We start from the raw sequence: 21,781 nt of genomic DNA on the forward strand, positions 1-21,781 counted from the left end.
TTTAAACACTTGACTTTTCACATTTTCAAATGTACAGATCTCCGCTTGCAAGTATTTATTCAATCTAAATTAAAAGATTATTTGCATTGTTTCACTTCTGCAATCTGATCAAAATGCAATTGTTCTACAAAATAACCACAGTAAGTCCAAACTGCTTAAAAAATTAAATCTGCTGACCAACAATTACTACTTACGTTTGCAGTGCATTATTTGTTGCATTAATAAGGCTTACGTCATCTATTTTCTCAAGGATGAACAAGGCACATTTTTCATGACCCTGCCAAAATGAACACAATTCATGACGATTAGTACTTTTACATATTAGATAGCATTATGTGCTGAATCTTTATATTTATACTTCAGTCAGGTTTGAACATAACCTCAAATTTTCTCTGCATCAGATTTCTGCTTCCAGCAGTTTGACTCATTATTCAGTGGAACTGAAAGATTTTGACATCCTACATCAGACCACAACCTTAATTCATATAAAATTTGATTTACCGCAGTTCTATACATTTTTGGTTTTTGCTTTCTTTGTGAATAAGAACTCAGTGCTTCATTCAGTCAATAGATGTTGCAACATCTAGTATCAATGTCCTGAACTTCATTTTAGCTTCAAAACTTTCCTGATCTTACAAAAATGTTTGATGTAGGATAAAACTTTTAATTGCTATCCTGTACCTTCTGCTGAAATCAAACATTCTAGAAATTATTTAGAACAGGTGCAAAATGGCTCCCAATAATTGATCTAAATGTTCATTCATGAATAATAGGTACTTGGTGAAAAACTGCTGGATAAATTTGTCTTTAAAGGCATTCTGCAGCAAAAATTAGCACATTTAAGCAAATATGGAAGTGCAAGAAATTTAAAGGTATGAAAAGAAGCTACACTGCCCTGTAGTGGCAAAATAAAGATATGCAGCTATGTATTTTTTTGAGCACCTCTGTGGTGTTATTTAACTGCAGGAGTTAAGAATGCATTGAAGAGTGATCATTGTGTTTCATTTATAAACACATATAATTCTTTACAATACAAAACTGGGATAGATCATTGAACAATATACAATAAACTGTTCCTAGTGTCAACATGTAGAAGCCCACTTGAATTGGGTTCACACATTACTATATCTTTAGGTTTCACTGCCAAAGAAATAAAAAAAGTTAAAATTAGATCCCTAGTCTCATCCACAGGCCTTTTGGGACTTAATAAACCATTACTGAACTTGGGATGAATTTGGGCAGCACCTGGTATTGATAATTAATTTAATCATATTCTACTTTTGAATTGCATTTAATTATCATCTTGTGTAAATTCTAAAGTTAAAATTCATTTATCTTTATTTCTGTAATTTATTTTACAAATAAAGATTTTGTGAATATGATTTGCTTCAATCTAAAAAAAAAATCATACATTTAAACCATCAGTAGCAAGCTGTGGAAAATGTGCTATTAGTTATATAGTTATATATTAGTTATTTTAACTACAATTGAACTGAGGGACTATAAATGGAATCTCAATTTTGAATTGTAATTATCAGTTCCTTCCCTTTGAATCAATACTACTTGCAGAGGTGTCCAAATGCAAAACTTGAGAGGTTAAGGTCTGTAATAAGCCTAATGCTTTCCAACACTCGGTTTGTACTTCCACAGATCAGTTCTTGAATTTCACAACCAAATAATTTTTAAAATGTGCAAGCAGAGTTTCTACATTCATTTCAGGCAGAAAGTTTCAAACCATTCTCAGGGTGAAAGTTTTCTCAATCTGCCCTATAATCTTTCTAACAATTCTGTATCTCTTAGTTTTTGTCACCTGTAAGGAAAACTGGCCCTTTCCATCTATTCAATCTAGACGCATCATAACTTCAGAGTACTTGATTAAATCTCCTATTATCCACAACTGTCCCAAAGAATACCAACTCTAACTTGTACAACCTTCTGGACATTTAAAAAAATATTTACAACCTTTTTTAAAATCATGCTCTCTTCTTTTAAACATTAAAATATATTTGAGAATAAATTCTGAGCACTATAGAATATCACTGTGAACACCTTACCAACCCCATTTCTTTCATACCATTTTAAAATTCAATTTGCCACTTCCCCTTGTAACAGCATGAGCTTTAATTTATTGACTAGACTATCTAAATGGACTCACTGAATACCAACTTCTTACTTTCTCAGAAAGTTCAGTCAAAGCTGCCAGTGTAACCTATGCATAACAAATTTGTGCAAAACGTTGCTAAAAAATCTGTGCTTTTCTAAATGAAGATCTATGCTGTCCTTTGTTTTCACCTGTAATAATTTGATTTTTCCTTTCCATTTTAAATAACAAAGCACATTTATCCTTTAACCCTCCAACACCATTCCTGCAATCAAGGATTTAAAACCAACAGTCGTATGTTTTAACATATTCTAGCTTCTTTTAGCTTCATGGTTGAAACAAAACAACTATATATTCTAGAAATCTGAAACCAAAACTGAAAATGCTAGAAATATTCAGCAGATAACATCTGAGGACAGAGAAAAAACAGCTAATGCTTCTGGTCAATAAAACTTCAACAAAACTGTGTAAGCATTTTCTGCTATTGCTTTATAGTTCAATTGGGCCAGGTGACTTATGCAGTTTTAAAAACACTTTAACCCCTTAATTCTTCCTCTGAATTATTAACCTTATCTACATCCTTTGTCTCCCAACATAAAGTAGATTATCTTTTAGTTGATGATTTCTTGAGTTATCTGATTGATTTTTGGAACTCATAATTTCAACTCTAGTATCATTATTTCTTTACATCCTCTCTTTGCATAGCAAATTTCCCTTTTAATTTTTCTTCTGCACTTTATAAATTCCTTACCTTACTGCTAAATTTAGCTCTCAATGTCATACTCTCTATGGTTCTCAGCAGCTAGAGGCTCTAAATATGGCATCCCACCTTTTTTCCAGTGTGGGAATTCATTTACCCTAGATTCCTTGAATCTCTTCTTGTACATTTGCCACTGTTCTACATGCAACACTTTAGCAAGCTGGGTCGGTGGAGTTATTTGTGCAAGTTTACACCATGAATTTCCCTTCATATTTTGCTGTGTGTATGAATATCTGTACAGAATAATTCAATTCTAAAACAAGAAAAGGCTCTGGTAAACTTGTCCTCACAGTGTTATAGCAAGTATGCATACTGATACATTGCCCCATTGAATAACACAATTCAGATTTATATCAATAATTTGCTAGACTATCTACAACCCAAATATAGAAGTGAAGAAATAAAATTCTGGAGCATCATAGTCATACTGGCAGACTGAAAGGTACTTTTTTTTTTAAGAGAATGGACATGGACTTTAGTAAAAGTACGAGAGGTGATTAAAAAGTTTGCAGCCTAAGGTAGGAGTTAATTTTAGAAAACCTAGCACATTTATTTTTCAACATAGTCCCCTCCTACATTTACAGACTTAGTCCAGCGGTCATGGTACACACGGATCTTGGACCTCCAAAAAGTGTCCTCAGCATGGGTGATTGATAAGTTTGTGGCCTAGTTAGAAGGAGATGAGTTATACAGCTCTCATTACATGCCAACTCTTTCGAGTGATTATGCAGAAAGTTTGAAGTTAATAACTCATCTCCGTCTACCCTAGGACACAAACTTATCAATCACCCATGCTGAGGACACTTTCTGGAGGTCCAAGATCCTAATGCTCCACGACCGCTGGACTAAGTGTGTAAATGTAGGAGGGGAATATGTTGAAAAATAAATGTGCTATGTTTTCTAAAATTGATTCTTTCTACCTTAGGCCAAGGATTTATCAATCGCCCCTCGTAAATACAGACCAGTAAATATTTGATGAATGACAACGTTTTGCAAGATCTTTGTATATTTGCAAAAGAATGTCATCTAGGAAAACAGAATATTCCATCACACAATTTATTTCTCATAAATTATTGTCAGGCTTTTGCTTCCAGCACTCCAAAGTTCATTCTAATTATTAACCAAGTTAAGAATATTCCACAAGAGCTTTACAAAACTTGATTTCAAAGATCACATATCCTGAAAGACACAAGTATGTCAAGCCTCTTCCATTAACTTAATTCCACAGCAGCACAAAAATAAGACAGTAGACCAAAAGGATGAACTGCTGTAAAATTCAAAATGAAACCCTCCATTATGTCTTTTCCTGGTGAACAGATTTTTATGTTAGCTCTCCTTCCAGCACTTACATAAAACATGAACATTCTTCTATTTTTCTGCCAATTTCCCTTCACTGATTTTGCTACAACCATGTCAAGGGATCTGGTAGTGGCAAATCAATACAAGCCCTCGACTGCCCCTCGCTCACCCTGCAACCTGCAAGTACTCTATCCTATTCTCCCATTTTCTCTGTCACTCTTCATTTTCCCTTATTTTAGTTTCCCTTCTTCTAATGGCACAGGACTCAAGTCCATCTCCTCTATGTCCCATACTTCTCTCCCTTCCTCCTTAATTAAAAAAAGATAGAGTGCCACCTGTCTTCAACTTCCACATACCATGAGTCATCCTTCATAATTTTCACTCCATTCCTTTCCTTTTGCATTCAAAAATTTTCCTCCCCTCTGTAACTGTTTGTTTTTCCATCTCTACAAACAACTCACCATCTCACAGCAATTTTCCAAGTAAATGTAGGCTATGCAACTCCTGTTCTTGTACCTTATCCCTTCCAAGCAATCCTAGGTGAAGCAGGAATTTATTTTCTCTTCTTCTAAACTAGATATCCCATATAATACAAGTACATGCAGTCCACGTCTGTTTAAGGACAATTTTGAGCTTTCACTCACCTGTTGCTTTCTTTTCTATCCCAAACCTATCTCTGTCTGTTTCTTTTAGTACTTCTGATCAGGATTGGCCATGCAAATGTATAATTAACTCATTTTCTTCCTTCTCATCAGATGCTACCCGATGGAGTGAATACAAGTTGTAATACAATAATGCAGATAATCAAGAAAGATTAGCAACATAAAAATTTGGAAGTAATTTTGATAGGATAAAATGAGATAAATGTGAACCTACTGTGAAATCATGTTTCATGGACAGGCTTGATTGATGTAAAGATAGAGCCAAATAAAAAATTAAAATCAAAAACCTGCTGATGTTGCAAGACCAAAGTAAAAACAGAAAATGGCTATAAACACTCAGCTTTCAACATGAAATGTTAAATCTCTCTTTCCACCAAAGTTGTCCAACCTGCTGAATGTCATCAACATTTTTGTAGAAGACATTCAATCATTCAATTTGAAATAAAGTAGATGCTTTTTCAGAATGATATTCTGGAGGGTTTTATTGTTTATGAACAGAACCAGTTTAGAAAATAATTCACTTGTATTTTTGGTGATACAAGTAATTGCAATTGTTGGAATCTGGACCAAGAAATAATCTGCTGGAGAAATTCAGCGGTTTTTGCAGTGGACACTTGGGGGGGGGGGGGGGGGGGAAGAGAGACAGAAATGTCAGCTTTTCATGGTGAAACCCTGCATTGGTTCCTCCAGATTGCATGCTGTTCACTTGTAGTTTCTTCAGGTTAGTCATCTCTGGAAGTCAAACAGACCAAAAAATACAATAAAATTTGCAGAAGGTATTGAATTCCTTACTTTGCTACAAGCCAAGTGAAGAGCTGTATTCTTGTTGTTGTCTTTTAAAGTTAAATCTGCCTTTGCACTGTTTACTAAGATCTCTGAAATGAAAAAAAAAAATTAGTTAATGAAACTGGAAACCTCATCTACAGATAATCATTGTAAGAAGTTGTTGAAACTACTGCAACTATGGGGATGATTATTTCCAGGGATGACCTAAGATATGCATGCTCTTCACATTTTCCGTAAGGGCCCCAAAAGCTATAATATTAACAATGACTCAAAAATTAGCAACATATTTTATTTGGCAGACATCTATTTCAAATTCTTTGATTCACTTTTAACTAAATATTACAGGCTTCACAATATGGTTATCTTGGGGGGTATTTTTCAGCACTTTTACTCAGCTTGAAATTAGTATTTTCAATATAACTTTTTCCTCCAATGGGAATTGCTTGACTACTTGACTGGAAATAACATTTTTAACAAGTCCTTTTCTACAGATTATGACTTTGTCCTGTCCAAAAAATAAAAATAGTTGTTTAGTCCTGCTTTTTTTCATTCCCCAGGCAATTCTCAAACTGTTTGGCAATTACATCAAAATATAAAACAGTCAGCATGGCTGATTTAAAGGCCAAATTCTGTCCATAAATGAATCCAGTATTTGAATTTTCATTGTTAAGTCCCAATAAAACTTCCATTTCATTGTTGAGTCTGAAAATTTAAAAAAGATGAGACTGTAAAGTGTGATAAACCAATTCTATATGCAAGCCACTTTCCTAATAATTTTTTGTTGTGTTTCCTTTTCCATGATTAATGTCTATTGGTGCAACATTGAAAAATCTGACGTAGTCTACAACTCAAATCATTTTTTAAAATATTTAATTGTAATTGTTCTCTTTTGATATAGATACTCCGATCATAAAAATCATATATTTAGGACTGAGCATTTCATAGCAACTCATTACTTTTTTTTTTGAAAGGTCTTTTTCCTTCAGTCCACAACACAACTGATTTTGAGCTTGAGGGTCACAAACATAGATGAAATTATTGCATAACTGTTTCTTTAATTTCATAATGTTTTGTTGCTTCACTTTTTATAAGCTCCAGATTGATTGCTTTACTTAACTGTTTACTTTTGTATCTAAATGGCTCTAAATCATCTCTAGCCAATCTTACATCAACTGCACCTGAAACATTCAGTTACTAATTAATCACCAAAGAAATACTATTAATAACTATTCTTTTCAAAATGATAGCATAGCAATTTACTGGAAGCAACAGTACAATATAATTTAAAATGAAATGTTCCTTTAAAAACAGATTTTCCTAGGGTGGAGAAAGATGAAACCACAACTTAGGTAGAAAATAGTTCGTCTTCACATGATGAGGGATTTAGTAAAAATTAAAAGATCTTGGATTGTGAAAACATATTGGGCAACACACACACACACACACACAATGTTGGAAGAACTCAGCAAGTCAGGAAGCATCTATGGACCCTTCAGTCAAGACCTGAAACATCAGCTGTTCATTTCACTCCATAGATGCAGCCTGACCTGCTGAGTTCCTTCAGCATTTTGTATGCGTTGCTCAAGATTTCCAACATCAGCAGAATCTCTTGTGTCTTTGCACTAGATCATGCTAGATCACACATTAATCCCTCAGCTATGCTGCTGCCAAGGGGTGGATTTAGCTGCCACCTTCACTGCGTGGTCACTCCTCGAGGTAGAATAGGCTGTGGCAAGGAAATATAAACTCTGCTCCACCATTGTTGGAATGACAGCTCACTTATTTCTTCCACTGTTTTTAAATATCTCTGATATTCAGACAGGATTAAATTTTTGTTAAGTTAAAATTCAGTTGAAACATTGTTAATTACAAGCATAAATGTACACTGAAATAGTCAGATAAACTTACTTGTTTAAAAGAAAGAATGCAATCACATGAAAAAAGATGGCCACACTAAAACCAAAAGGTCAAAAGCAAAGTGCATCTGGACACCCAGCTCATTACATTCCAGAGCTACCACTGGGTTCAGTGGCTGTCTAATTGCATAGCAATTTTAGATAAACCAGCAACTAAACTCCAATACACTCACACTTCTATCAGTGCAGTTTTTAAATCACAGAAGTTGAAGATAACCTGTGCAGTCTTTAATCACAGAAGTTGAAGATAACTTGAACAGCAAACTGTATCCATATGAAGTAAATCAAACCAAACTACATGTAGTTTTAATTTCTCACTTATTTTCAAAGGCACGTCCGCTTTGGACAAAACTTACAAACATCACACAATAATTTAACACTCTGATTTAGCTTTAACACTATTTTGCAAAGCAGAAAAATAAAAAAGAACATACCTACAGCTCCACATTGTCCATTTTCAGCTGCCATCATTAAAGGACTTTTGCCTGAATTATCAATAGGATTCACTTGTGCATTATGATTTAAGAGCAATTGCAAACACTCCACATGGTCTGTAAAAGCAGCTGCATGAAGTGGTGTTCTGAAAGTAAAGATAAATATAGGTGTATGAGGTTTTTTTGTAATTTAATCACCGTACCAAAAGTATTTGCTTCTGCAATCACAGCTTAACTTTAACAAAAAAACACTGTTTTATCCAAGCATACATTCTAACTTGTTATTAATTCAAGCTCTGCATAGATTTATGATCGAAAATTAGTGGTTTTGTGACTCATCTACTCAGTCTTATATCATCCTGCCATACACAACCATATGTTCCCCTTAAGGTTGGAAGGTTAGTTAGCACAAGAGAATGGAATTTTTCAAATCTGAAGTGCACTCTATAATGGTTTTGCATTGTAGTTCAATGCACACAAGAAACTTGAATGAGGCAAATTCATTTCACAAAGAACTATTTCAGTCAGCAGACAGATTTCTTTTGTTCCAGTGGTCAGGTCTGCATTTGAACCCATGTCCAGAGGTATAACATTAGTGCCTATTGTACAATGCCATTCGCTTCTCCCTACTCAAGGGTTTAATCAGTCTTCCTGAGATTTGAACCATATGAAAGACCAGTTGTAGTTCTACTTCAGCTCAGTTTCCCCCAAAACAATACAAAATTAAGTACTAACATTCTCATATCCAAGTAAAAATAAATCACTGAAAGAGGTACTAGTCTTAATTTTAAAAAGGTAAAAGTTTCAGGAGTTAAGTTCCCTTACTCTCTAGAAATTACTTAACAAATTGTCATTCCAATATGCATAAAGTATTGTCTTAATAATATTTTTATGCATCTAATACATTTTAATTTACTTGAAAAAGAAATTCAATTTATCACCGGAGTGTTTTTGAATACAAATATCTTCACAAAATAAATTCAAAATGTACAACCATCTATCTCTTTGTTTTTCATACCTTCCTTTGCCATCTCTGGAATCAACAATGGTGGTACCTAAAGCTTCTATTAACATTTCTGCACAATTTTCATGGTCATTTATTCTGCAAGAAAAACAAATGTGCATGATTATATTGCCAGAGCCGAAACATTTGTGCAACAACTGACTTTGGAATACCACACATTTTATTATCCAGGCAATACCTTCATGCCAATGTTATCACATCATTAATCAAGTCCAGAAGCAGTTCAAGATAAGTAGCTACAACTTTGTCTTTGAAATTTCATTCTTTAAGTTTGCAAACAAGACTGTTTACAATTCTGTGCTAAAGCTCCTTCCACACATCTACTTCTCTGCATTTCTACCTTCCTTAAGCTGTACCTTTAAAACCTCTCCCTTGGATCAATAATTTGATTATGCCTCCAACTTCAGTTTCGTGTCATATTTGGATTGATAATGGTGACAACATGCTTTCAAATAGTTAATGCAATTTGTGTTCTATTGAAAAACAAGCTGTTGCAAATGCCCCACTACAGAAATTTGTTTTGAACCACAGTAACACTTAAATCTTTAGGGGACTTAGCAAGCTATTTCAAATATTGCAAAATTCTTTCTCATATGAAATTTAAACACGATTTCTATAACCTAATTTATGTCCTTCCTCGCGCTGGGGTTATACAGCATTGAGGCGCGTCCCCTGGGTGGTGGATGGGGATCCCTCGTGTGAGGGGTGCACCGGATAATATGGAAGAAGGTGGCGTGAACCAGCATAGCTTAGGAGAAGGAACTCCAATTCCAAACCTGGGTAGATAGGACTCATTAGCCTTGAATGGCAGCCTATCTAGGAGAGAGTAAACTCTGATTTCAAACCCGGGCAGGTGGAGCTCATTAGCATGGAAATGCCATCGCCTAGGGGAAGGTGACCCCGACAGAAAACCCCTGGTCCTCCAGGTTGGGGGTTGTGCAATGGGCTAACAACCCATTCACGCAAAACAAGCAATTGTTACAAAAACCGTCAACAGATTGTCAACCACTAACCCAGATCTCGGGAAAAGCAGGGCCCCATTCAGGAGGCTGATGACGCGCTGCAACCAAACCCGTCAGGAAGCTGCAGGGCTGACAACCCTCCTTCACCCGAGGAAAACCATAATGGAGGTTCCAAAGCTGCTCTCACAGAAGAAACCTATCCTAATCGGAACATGGAATATGAGATCATTTTGGGAGACAGGTAGGTGCGCACAGGCAGTGAAGGAAATGAACTGATACCACCTCACACTCCTGGGCATGTGCGAATCAAGGTGGAGTACTTTTGGTGAGACCAAACTGCAGACGGGAGAAACTCTGCTCTATTCCGGCAAAGAAAAAGAGGAAGACCTGCATGAGGCTGGTGTGGCCCTGATGTTGTCCAAAGAAGCAGCCAGAAGTTTGATAGAATGGGAACCAGCGCCCGACCGTATCATCACAGCCTGGAGATCTGGAGATCTTTCACTGTGTGGCAAGTGGAGGGGCATCACCTTGTTGTTCATTCCTAGCAAAGTTCTCACCAGTGTCATCTTGGAACAGATGAAAGACGCCATTGACCAGAGACTTAGAGATGAGCAGGCAGGGTTCAGGAAAGAGAGATCATGAATTGACCAGATAGCTACACTTAGAGTCATTATGGAGCAGACAATAGAATGGCAAACTCCACTATATGTGTGTTTTATTGATTTTGAGAAGGCATTTGACAGCCTGGACAGCAAGTCAATGTGGAGCATCTTACAACACTATGGTGTACCGGAAGAGATGGTGAACATCATCAAGCAGCTTTATGATGGCTTCTCATGCAGGGTCATCCACGATGGGAGACTGTCCGAAGAGTTCCTGGTCACTACTGGAGTCAGACAGGGATGCCTGCTGTTGCCTCTACTTTTTCTTGTGGTACTTGACTGGGCTACAAGAACAGCCTATGCTGGCTCAGAGAGAGGCATCCAGTGGACGTTAACAGGGAAATTGGAAGACCTGGCATTTGCAGGTAATCTCACTCTTCTCTCACACCGACTTCAAGATATGCAGAAGAAAGTAGATTCCTTGGGAGAGACCTCACAGCGAGTAGGCCTTAAGATCAGTCAGAAGAAGATCAAAGTTCTACGCATTAATAACAAACAAGAGGAGCCATTACGGATTGAAGGACAAATAGTTGAAGATGTAGACAAATTCACTTACCTCTGAAGCAAAATCAGTAAATCAGGAGGTACAGATGAGGACATCAGAGCAAGGATCGGAAAAGTCCAACATGCCTTCATAACCCTGCGACCTGTTTGGAGATCTATGGCCATCTCTGTCAAAACTAAGCTCCATATACTCAGCTCCAATGTGAAAGCCATCCCACTATATGGATCACTAACACCAGCTGCAATAAGATCTAGACCTTTCTCAACAAATGCCTCTGGCAGATCCTCAGCCTCAAGTGGTACGACAGAGTGTCAAACCTAGACTTATGGAAGAGAGCAAACCAAGAGCCCATTGTATTCCAGATAAGGAGGTTGAAGTGGAGATGGGACCACCACACCTTGTGGAAAAGCCAGTCGAATGTCACTCGACAATTACTCGAATGGAATCCACAAGGGAAGAGAAGAAGAGATCGCCCAAAGCAAACCTGGAGGCGTAGGCTTTTGGATGAACTGAAAGCCGCCGGCCAAACTTGGGAGACTGCAAAAACATCTGCTAGAGATCGCAGAAAGTGGAGGACTTTTGTTGAGGCCCTATGCTCCATAAGGAGCAAAAAGGATTAAGAAGAAGAAGAAGAATTTATGTCCTTAGCCCCAATCGAAAAAAATCCAAAAAGTCAACAACACTATGTTGAAACTCAACATGTTCTTCTACAAAAGCAACATTTGAAATATTGAATATCAGTTTATTAAATTAACTAACCCAAATAAGAAAGAAATGAACTGTATGGTGAGAATAATTGCAAATATGAATTAGCAGGAACCCTCCCTTTGGTGTTGCAAACAGGTGGTCTAAGCAAAAGTATTGTTTTGACATGCCAATGGCATACTCTATTACAGTGCATGCAGCATTACTGCTTTCATAGTACACAAGCCGTTTACGTGGTCATCTGCTGGTAGCCCTTAATGCCCAGCAGCAATGCTTTAATTTATCATGGCAGCTCCGCCACAAGGAGCACAGCAAGCTACAGCTATATGAAGTGTAGCTGGTCTGCAAGACACTGACCTGCTCAATTTACTACTTGAACAGAGGAAAGTCAGTCAGTCTGTTTTAGTTCCACGGAATCCCCGGATGTCGCCATTCAGCTGTTTATTTATGTCACAGATTTTCCCCCAAGCCATTAGACTACCAACCTACTGCCCTCTGCTGTGCCTATTGTCTTGTTTATTATTTATTGTAATGCCTGCACTGTTCTGTGCACTTCATCCACTCCTGAGTAGGTCTGTAGTCTAGTGTAGTTTTTATGTTGGTTTACGTAGTTCAGTGTAGTTTTTGTATTGTTCATGTAGCACCATGGTCATGTAAAATGATGTCTCGTTTTTACTGTATACTGTCCCAGCAGTTATGGTCAAAACAATAAAAAGTGACTTGACTTGACTAAGACACCATGTACCATAGTTTGCAATCCTCACTATACAATCCACATTCTTTGCTTGTTAGCCTCTTGATCAGGGAGCAGAGAAGAAAGATGTCAATAACTTTCTTTATAATGCTGGAGGGCAAACTGCAAGATGCTGCAATCGCTCCAACACCAGCCATGAAAAGATTATACCCGTAAAATTTGATTTTCATCATCAAGTTAAAAGTCACCTCGACCCACTCCAAGGTTAAGGTTGGAGCCCCAAGCAGTGGAAATCACCTCTAACAATGTTTCTTGCTCAATGTGAGAAAAGTAATTGCTCTCAAACATCTCAAATAGCCAGAACTTCATGCCAAAAACCATTCTCCCACTCCTCCCACTTCCTTCAGTTTTTATTATCCTCCATTTATTCTATTTCCATTTTATATTAAAGAAGAATTTTGTTCATAATGTATAAATTTTGAGCCATTCAATACTACTAAAGTTGTGACATAGGCAAAACAATCACCTATAACCTATAAGAATGAGTATGTGGGGTTCTTCCTGCTGCTTAATATATTCAGTTATGTGCATCTAAGAAAGAGCATTGGCTGAGGTGCCAAGCTTCAAAACAGCAGCACCAACATCAAACTTGCATGCAAGCATATTGATGTAATAGTCTTCTGTTCTCTGCATAATTTTGGATGGTGTTTGTATGTATTAACTAACATTAATGTATTAATGTATTAACATTAATGTATTAATGTATTAATCCTCAGAAGTTGCAAGCCATACTCTAAGTGTCCAATATTTCGTGAAAGTGATTGTAGATCTTTCAAGTGTCTCTTGTGCCTGAGAGAAGTCCAATTTTAGAAGCAGTACCAATTACCCTGAATTGCAATGATTCAAATGCTTTAACTTTCTCTTTCTCATATACACATTTTGCCCCTCAGACAATGCCTGACCTTGTTGATGTGTAAACCAAAATACATGACTTCCATCTTTGCCCTCTTCTCCTCTACAGGTCTGTGTTTGCTTCCTCCACCTTCTACCCCTTACCAGAGAGTGCAGCTCCCTCCCTAGCCCCACCCCTCCCCTTAAGTTATTGGTTTTCAGGAAATGCAAAATGGATGTTTCTCATTCCATGTGGCAGGAGACAAAAGATATTTTGCATGAAACCGATCAGTCAAATCTTATTCTAAAGAACACAGAGCACATGTATTCACTGGCAACTGAAGTTTGTAGGTTTTGATTAAAATAAATAAGCTGTAGAACAAATTATTTCACTTCAGATGTTTTTACTTTGACCCAAGTATATTTCAATCAGACTCTTAACTATTACAGATCAGCAAAAAAGGTTACTATTGTGATTTTTTTCATCCTAAACTGTTCTAATATCTATCACTTATGAATTGGGGGAAAAGGGTAAAATCAAATCACTAGCTTGTAAGTATATCCTAAAATATGAAAAGCATGCTTATTTTAAACTTCATTTTTAAAATATGAATAATGTATAGCAGAACAGGTATTGCACAAAGCACAAAATACAATAATTCTAAATATAATAAACCTTCATTCATCTGGTAAGTTTTGGAAGCAGGTGGTCCCAGGGTGAGCAGATTTTTCAGACTATTTTGTACTAATAGTCTAATGCATTTTTGTATTTTAAAAAAGGAGTTACTCAGGGGAATTACAAATTTACCTGAGAACCAAGTTTCAAGGAAACAGAGTCCAGGTATGCAGAAAGGAGAGAGCAAGAACTGGAGTCTCAGTATGCTAAATGGAGTGCAGTGATCAGCACCCAGTTAGCTAAATGCTGAACCACTAGGATTTTTGAAGAGTTGGATAACAAATTATAATAACATTCACTGGACACACAAATCTAGTTAATTGGCACCAAAATACTGAACTCTACCAAAAATACTGGAACTTCAAGCTTCTTCACTTCGATGTTAACATCCGTAGATTACTTCACAAAAGCAACATTTACATTAAATAATTAAATCTTTTTTAAAAAATCTTTTTTAAACAGTCTTTCTAATTGTAGTATTTTTTAAATGACAATATGGTCATTTTTTGAGTCCCAAAATTAAATAAATATTTTACTAATTAAAATAAGCATTTATTTTGCCAGGACATTTAACACTAAAATAATATTTCAGAATTGAATTAAATAAGCTGAAATCCCTTACTGGTTTTCAAAATCATAAATTGTGCACACACCAGTTTTCAGTTTCTTAAGGTCAATTAAATTGGTCCATTTATATGAAGGTAAAGATAATGCTGAAGACCACCTTTAACAATCTTCAGAGTCTCTCAATGTATTTTCCAATAAAAATTTACAACTAACCAGGTATTGCTTGAAAATGTTTGAATTTGATTAAGTAATACGTATACAAAATAATGGTAAGATGTAGGGCCCATTAGTCTACTCGGCTCATATCATATGCATCTGATTTTACTGCTATCTAAGGAAAAGTAAGAAGCATTGTCTAGTTCCAATCTATGATCTTTCAAATTCATTCCCTCCTACAGTATGTTCCATCTTTTAGTCATGTCTCTATATCAGCAAATGTTATTAACAGCATGCTGAGAATAGAACATACCATGGATAGAAATTTCAGTCAGATAATGAATTATAGGTATGAATAACAGTCATGAGAATGTCATAGACAACTGCTTACAAACTAGTTTGTTACATTTTCAATCTAATCAGATCTAATTCTCTCTTCCCATGTAGTACTCAAACATTAATTAGAATTAGAAAGATTAGCTCAGAATTGACTTACATTGCACAGTGCAAAGGAGTAAAAGGAGTACCAGAAAATTTTCTAAGTTCTTTTTGTTCCAGTAGAACCTCTAAACAACTTTCATGACCTGAACAAAACAGAATTTGTATAATCTCAATCACAAAGAAACATTAAATCCCTACACAAAATAAATTTGATTCTCACACAATATGTAACAAAGTCAAAGGCTTTAAATTAATCTTAACAGAATTCCTGAAACTCATATATAGATTACTATCATGCAACTTTTCCCAGATTGTTCAATATTCTATGAATTCATGTTTTCTGGTCATATATTTTTGTTTTTTTTCCAGAAAATTTGTTTTCTTTAATACTTTTTCTTCAATTACATTAAACACAAATACTGATTGGATTATACCCCAGCAGTTTACTTTTACTTTTTAGAACACACAATTTCCCATCCTTGGGCTTTCATCATTCCTTCACCTCTGCAAGAAAATCCAAAACTGCTTGCTCATTTTATACAATACTCAACCAAAACAAAACTTATGTTTCTGGGGAATAGAAAAAGTATACTATAACCCCCATTAAACATAATTGGAAGTTTTTCAGTTCAGCTAAAGCAATTGTTCTGCAAATATTACACTATGAACAGCATATAAAAATGCATACTGTTATGGGTAATGTATTAGCATGGACAGACGATTGGTTAACCAATAGAAGGAAGAGAGTTGGGATAAATAGGTTTCTCTCTGGTTGGCAATCTGAGGATAGCGGCATGCGCAGGGGATGGTGCTGGGTCCACACGTGTTCACAGGTACCTCCTGAGCCTACCAAACAGGTCACTGAGTGTATGTTCCTGGATCTTCTGGTGCTGTAGCCCATCCACTTCAACGTTGGGCATGTTGCCTATTCAGCGATGCTTTTCTGCACACCACTGTTGTAACACATGGTTATGTGAGATTCTTGCACTTTCCTGTCAGCTGAACCATTTTGGACATCCTCTGACCTGTCTTGTTATCTCCAGGCTTTATCACTCACAGACTTGCTGCTAACTGGATTTTTTGTTTTTGTTTTTCACATCATTCTCTGTAAACTCTAGAGTCTGTTGTGCATGAAAGTCCCAGAAGATCAATAATTTGATCTCAAGCCACCACATCTAGCACCAACAATCATTCTACAGTCACATCACTTAGATCACATTTCTTTCCCATTCTGGTGTTTACTCTGAACAACAACTAAATCTCTTCACCATGTCAGCATTTGAGTTGCTACCACATGATTGGCTGATTAGATACTTGCATTTATGGACAGGTGTACAGATGTACCTAATAAGGTGGCCACTGAGTGTACACTAATGACTTGGAAGAGCAGACTGACTGTAGTGTATCTAAGTTTGCCGACGGAAATAAATTGAGTAGAAAAGCAAAAGTGATGGTAAAGGTCTAGCAGAAGGAGTACAACATTGGTAAATGCAAGGTTAACCACTCTGGAGGGGAAAAAAAGATTACATTATTATATAAATACTGAAAGATTGCAGCAAGCTGTTGTGCAGAGGGACCTGAGGGTGCTTATGCATGAATTGCAAAAGGTTGGTTTGCAGATATAACAGTTTATCAAGAAGACAATTGGAATGCCCATTACAAGAGGGATTGAATTTAATAGCAGGAAGGTTATGCTGAAGCTGTACTGAGGTATTGGTGAGGTTGCACCTGGAGTACTGCAAGCAATTCTGGTCTCCTTACATGAGGAAAGATACACTTGGGTACACTTTTAAACAAAAATCCACTTTATTTAAAAAATTAACCAGGCAGGGTATAAAATCAGTAAAAAAAAAATTACATGATGTTCATTTTGAAGGGGGATATTTCCATTACATTAAAGGTAATATGTCACCCTCTCCTCTCTCAGCCACACGCACACACACTGCTTGTTAATGCAAATATTTAATCAGCCAGTCATGTGGCAGATGTTGTTCGGACCACACATCAGAACAAGGAAGAAATCTGATCTAAGAGACTTTGACCATGGTATGATTGTTGGTGTCAGACAGGTATAAATATTCAGGAACTGCTGGTCTCCTGAAATTTTCACATCCGGTCTCTAGAACAGGGGTTCCCAACCTGGGGTCCACGGATCTCTTGCTTAAGGATATTGGTCCATCGCATAAAAAAAGGTTGGAAACCACTGCTCTAGAGTTTAAAGAGAATGCTGTGATAAACAAAAAATATCTAGTGAGTGGCAGCTCTGTGGGAAAAAAAATGCCTTGTTAATGAGAAAGGTCAGAAGAGAATGGGCAAACTGGTTCAAGCTGACAGGAAGGTGACAATAACTGAAATAACCATGCATTACAACAGTAGTGTGCAGAAGAGCATCTCAGAAACGCAAATGTCAAACCTTGAAATGGATGGGTTTCCAACAACAGATGATCACACTGGGGTCCACTGAGTACCTAATAAAGTGGCCCTAAAGAGTATACAGGCTTTGGAAGCTCTACAGAGGAGATTCACCAGGTTGATTTTGGAGATTCAGAGTTTAGCCTACAAGGAGAGATTGAGTCACCTGAGACTATGCTCACTGAAATTCAGATGATTTACAGGGGATATTATAGAAGCATATAAAGTTATGAAACAGATAAGATAGAAACAGGAAAGTTGTTTCCAATTACAGATGAGACTGAATCTAGGGGACACAGCCTCAAGATTTGGGGAATAGATTAAGGATTGAGATGAGAAGAAACTACTTTCCCAGACAGTAGTGAATCCATGAAATTCTCTACCCAAGGAAGCAGTAGAGCCTATATTTCATTAAATTTATTAATTAAAGACAGTTAGACAGGTTTTTGCATAGCACAGGAATTAAGGGTTATGAGGAAAAAGCAGGTAGATGAAGATGACTCCATGGCCAAATTAGCCGTGATCTTATTAGCTGGCAGAGTAGGCTCGATGGCCAGAGAGCCTAATCCTGTTTCAATTTCTTACGTTCAAATGGCACTTCAATTTTTTTAAAGTAAGTATTTCCATATATTAAACTATGAAATTATGTACCATTGTAACATGCCCAGTGCAAAGGAGTACAGCCATGTTTATCTGTTAACTTTGATAGGGTACTTATAGAAAGTGCTGATTGCAATAAGTTGCACAAAGTTGCGTGACCACAGGCAGCTGCAAAATGTAATGGTGTCCTTCCTTTGGAATCACGACATAAGATAGAGGCATCATGTTCCAACAGTGTTTCGACACATTCCTCATGACCGGTAACAACCTATAAAAGAAAGTCATCCAATATGTTGATAATCTACTTACATTGTGACTTAACTAAAATCAATCTAACAAAGAGGCATACAACAGAACACCTAAAGAACTCAGCAGAGCGAACACCATCTGTGGAATAAAAACATATATATAAATTTTAGGTTAAGACCCTACATCAGGTTGGAGAGGGAGGAGGAAAGATTGCCAGTATATACAAGTATGTGGAAGGGGTGGGACAAAGACCAGTAGATGTTAGATGGAATTAGATGGGAGAGTGCAGGGAGGAATGATGGCACTAGATGTAAGGGTGTGAGTGTGAAGGGGATAGAAGAAGTGAACAAAGGTAAAAGAAATCTAGGTGGGAGGGTGACTATGTGTAGCAGGAGGACATCAGGGTGAAAATTGACTGGAAAACTCTTCTTTGTTTATTTGGTTGTAAACTACACAAGTCCAGAGGTTGTTCTTCTGATTTGTACATGGCCTTTCAGTAGCAATGGAGAAGGCGGAGGACAGATAGATCAGTGTGGAAGTGAAAATACTTAAAATAACATGTAATCAGAAGCTTAAGGTGTCTATTGTGGGCACAGCATAGTTGTTCTACAAACTGGTCACCTTATCTTCTCCTGGTGCAGACCAGGCATTACATTGAATTGTCAAATTTCAGGTAACCAATACCCCTGAGGTTCTCCTGACACATATACACATGGGTTTCATGAAGGCTTCTTCACCATTTATTCACCCTTCCCATCATCTCCTCTTCCCCATCCTATATGCCAAGCATCCTTGACAACTCCCATCACCACCCAAAACTGATTCAACCTATTACCTGTTAGTCTCTGACTTACTCCCCCCTTGTATTGCTATATACTGACAATCTTTCCTCTTCCCCTTCAGTCCCGATGCAAGTTCTTGACTAGAAACATTGATTTATACTTTGTGTCTCTACTGATGCTGCTTCACCTATGAGTTTTCAAGCATTCTGTTTTTGGTTCTGGATTCTAGTATTTGCTGTATCTTTTATCTACTTGACAAAGAGCTACGTTAGGTTTACTTAAAGATTGATTTTATATTTCAAAGGCAAATTACATCATACAATCATACTGAACCTACTTAAAGATCAAACTTCCAATTCTAAAATTGAAACAATCAGTTTCTCACAAAATGTTGAAATAACTACAGAAAGTGCTGAAAATACTCAGCAGATCAGGCCACATCTGAAAAGGGAAACAGAGTAAACACTTCAGATTGAAGACCCTATGTCAGGATCAGTTTCTTATTGAGAAATTGCTTTCTTTCCAGTTCTGACAAAAGATGAACCCTTTCTTTTCCCATAGATGTAACCTAACCTGCTGAGTGTTTCAGTATTTTCTATTTTTATTGTAGACTTCCAACATCTTAAGCCTTTTTAAAAAAAAACACGTTGAAATTTAATTTAATTCCTCATGCCCAGCAAGTTTAAATTTGAAAATAAGTTTCCAATGTTATTTCAAAAACAGCTATCTGCCTCTACATTTTAAATGGATGGCTCACCCCACGATGCAAGGCTGTGCATCCTTGTTTATCTGCTGCATTTACATTTGCACCTTTTTCAAGTAACATAATCGTGGCATCGATGTGTCCATTAGCAACTGCAAGCATCATGGGTGTTCTAGTGAAGAATATTTCAAAGAAAATAATTAGTGTATCATCTCAGGACTAACATGTATATAAAATCAAAACACATCAGAGACTTACCAATCAAAGTATTAAACAACAAACGTCACAAGAAAATGAATAAGGAATAGTTTTACAACAAAGGCTCACAATACTTAAAAGTAGAGACAATGGTGTACAGGAAGGCTGCATCCTAAGATTCTGAAGGAAGGAAAAAGAGGAAGATAAAATTGAAATTGCTAGATACAATCTTCCAATAGGGTTGTAAATTTGAATTCTGATTGGGTTGGATTAAATGTTTCCTGAAAATCCAAATCCACATCCACAACCACAACTATCGTCATTTGAAACCTCACAAATAATTAATGGATTTGTCAAATATAATTTCATACATTCACAACTCATCTGCCCAGTTATATAATTCAAGTACCATATGCTTAGTTGTTAATTAGGAGGTCAGAAAGATACAGGTTATAGTATTCCTTCATCTGGGTGACCAGATGCAATGCTTGTATGCTCTGTTACAAACTTTTACATCAGCTTTCTAGCTGGTACTCATCAGTCTGAGGAGCTAGATCAAGTCGCAGAAAGGAAACATAGAGGAGAAATCTAAAAGGCAGTGTGGAAGGGAGTACTGGGTTAGCCAAAAGCAAATTGGGAACTGGGAGTTTGACAGCTTCAAGAAGATTGCAGTGGTGGAAGACATTGAGCAATGGGAAGTGGGGGGAGAAGATAATTAAATTAAATCAGAATGTCTTTCAGCCTCAGAGTGAGAGTTCCTATCCAAATCTTTTCATCTGAAGGATGCGAAGGTTTAGAAATTGATTCAAAATGGATATATTTTAAACAAAGGTTCCAGAGATGAAGAAATATGGCCGATGTTGGCTCAGTGGATAAACTAGAACAGAGAAGGCCAGAATGGGATTTGATTTTGGCATTTAAAATATGAAAGGCTGAAATAGCAGTGAAAATATAACTCAGGCTGAAGGACTGATTAGCAGTGTTAACAGATTAACAGGACAAGTAGGAATGCGAGAAAAATGTCTCTCATGCATTGAATTGTATGATTTGTAATGTATTCCCAATAGAGTGCTGTTCGCAAAATCAATAGCACCTATTAACAAGGAATCAGTGCAGGTAAAAAATGAAGGATTCTAAGGAAAGCTCATGGAAAATGGATGAACTTGATTAAAGAATTACAACATTAATGGCTGATCATAATTTAACAATTCAGCAACTATTATGATACATATTTTGGAGAGAAAACAGAAGAAATCCATTAAGTTCAATAGCCAGGTAAAGTTCCAAAATCTGAAAAAAAACGTTATATTCTTCTAAGTCCAAAATCATTATATCTACTTACTGTCCTTTGCCATCTGTCACATCAACTGCATCCAAGCCTTCTACACCCTCGATTAACATACGTAAGCATGTTGTGTGACCATTAGATACTACAACAGAAAATAAATTCATAGGTACTGCCCTTCATCATTTCAATCTCTTGTAAAAAATATACATACAAACTAAAGATGAAGTATGCTTAAGAATGTATTGGCAAAAGATACACTGGCATGGTTCTATATGTGTTGTTTCCTTCTTATTAAACTGGACATTACA

General features: G+C 36.6%; 1 protein-coding gene across 7 annotated transcripts in view; it reads right to left on the bottom strand.

Moving 5' to 3' along the window:
* Positions 1-21,781, bottom strand: part of LOC132392697 (serine/threonine-protein phosphatase 6 regulatory ankyrin repeat subunit B-like) — a 162,125-nt gene that overhangs the window by 12,108 nt on the left and 128,236 nt on the right. For all 7 annotated transcript variants that reach the window (XM_059966943.1, XM_059966942.1, XM_059966941.1 and 4 more), the window contains 8 exons: positions 21,528-21,615; positions 20,042-20,159; positions 18,305-18,521; positions 15,297-15,384; positions 8,977-9,060; positions 7,959-8,104; positions 5,615-5,697; positions 195-277 (listed from right to left, as the gene is read on the bottom strand). In XM_059966943.1, the coding sequence (XP_059822926.1) occupies positions 195-277; positions 5,615-5,697; positions 7,959-8,104; positions 8,977-9,060; positions 15,297-15,384; positions 18,305-18,521; positions 20,042-20,159; positions 21,528-21,615 (907 nt within the window). The remainder of the gene's footprint in view (positions 1-194; positions 278-5,614; positions 5,698-7,958; positions 8,105-8,976; positions 9,061-15,296; positions 15,385-18,304; positions 18,522-20,041; positions 20,160-21,527; positions 21,616-21,781) is intronic.

The sequence above is a fragment of the Hypanus sabinus genome, chromosome 4, assembly GCF_030144855.1.
Source record: "Hypanus sabinus isolate sHypSab1 chromosome 4, sHypSab1.hap1, whole genome shotgun sequence".
Taxonomy (NCBI): domain Eukaryota; kingdom Metazoa; phylum Chordata; class Chondrichthyes; order Myliobatiformes; family Dasyatidae; genus Hypanus; species Hypanus sabinus.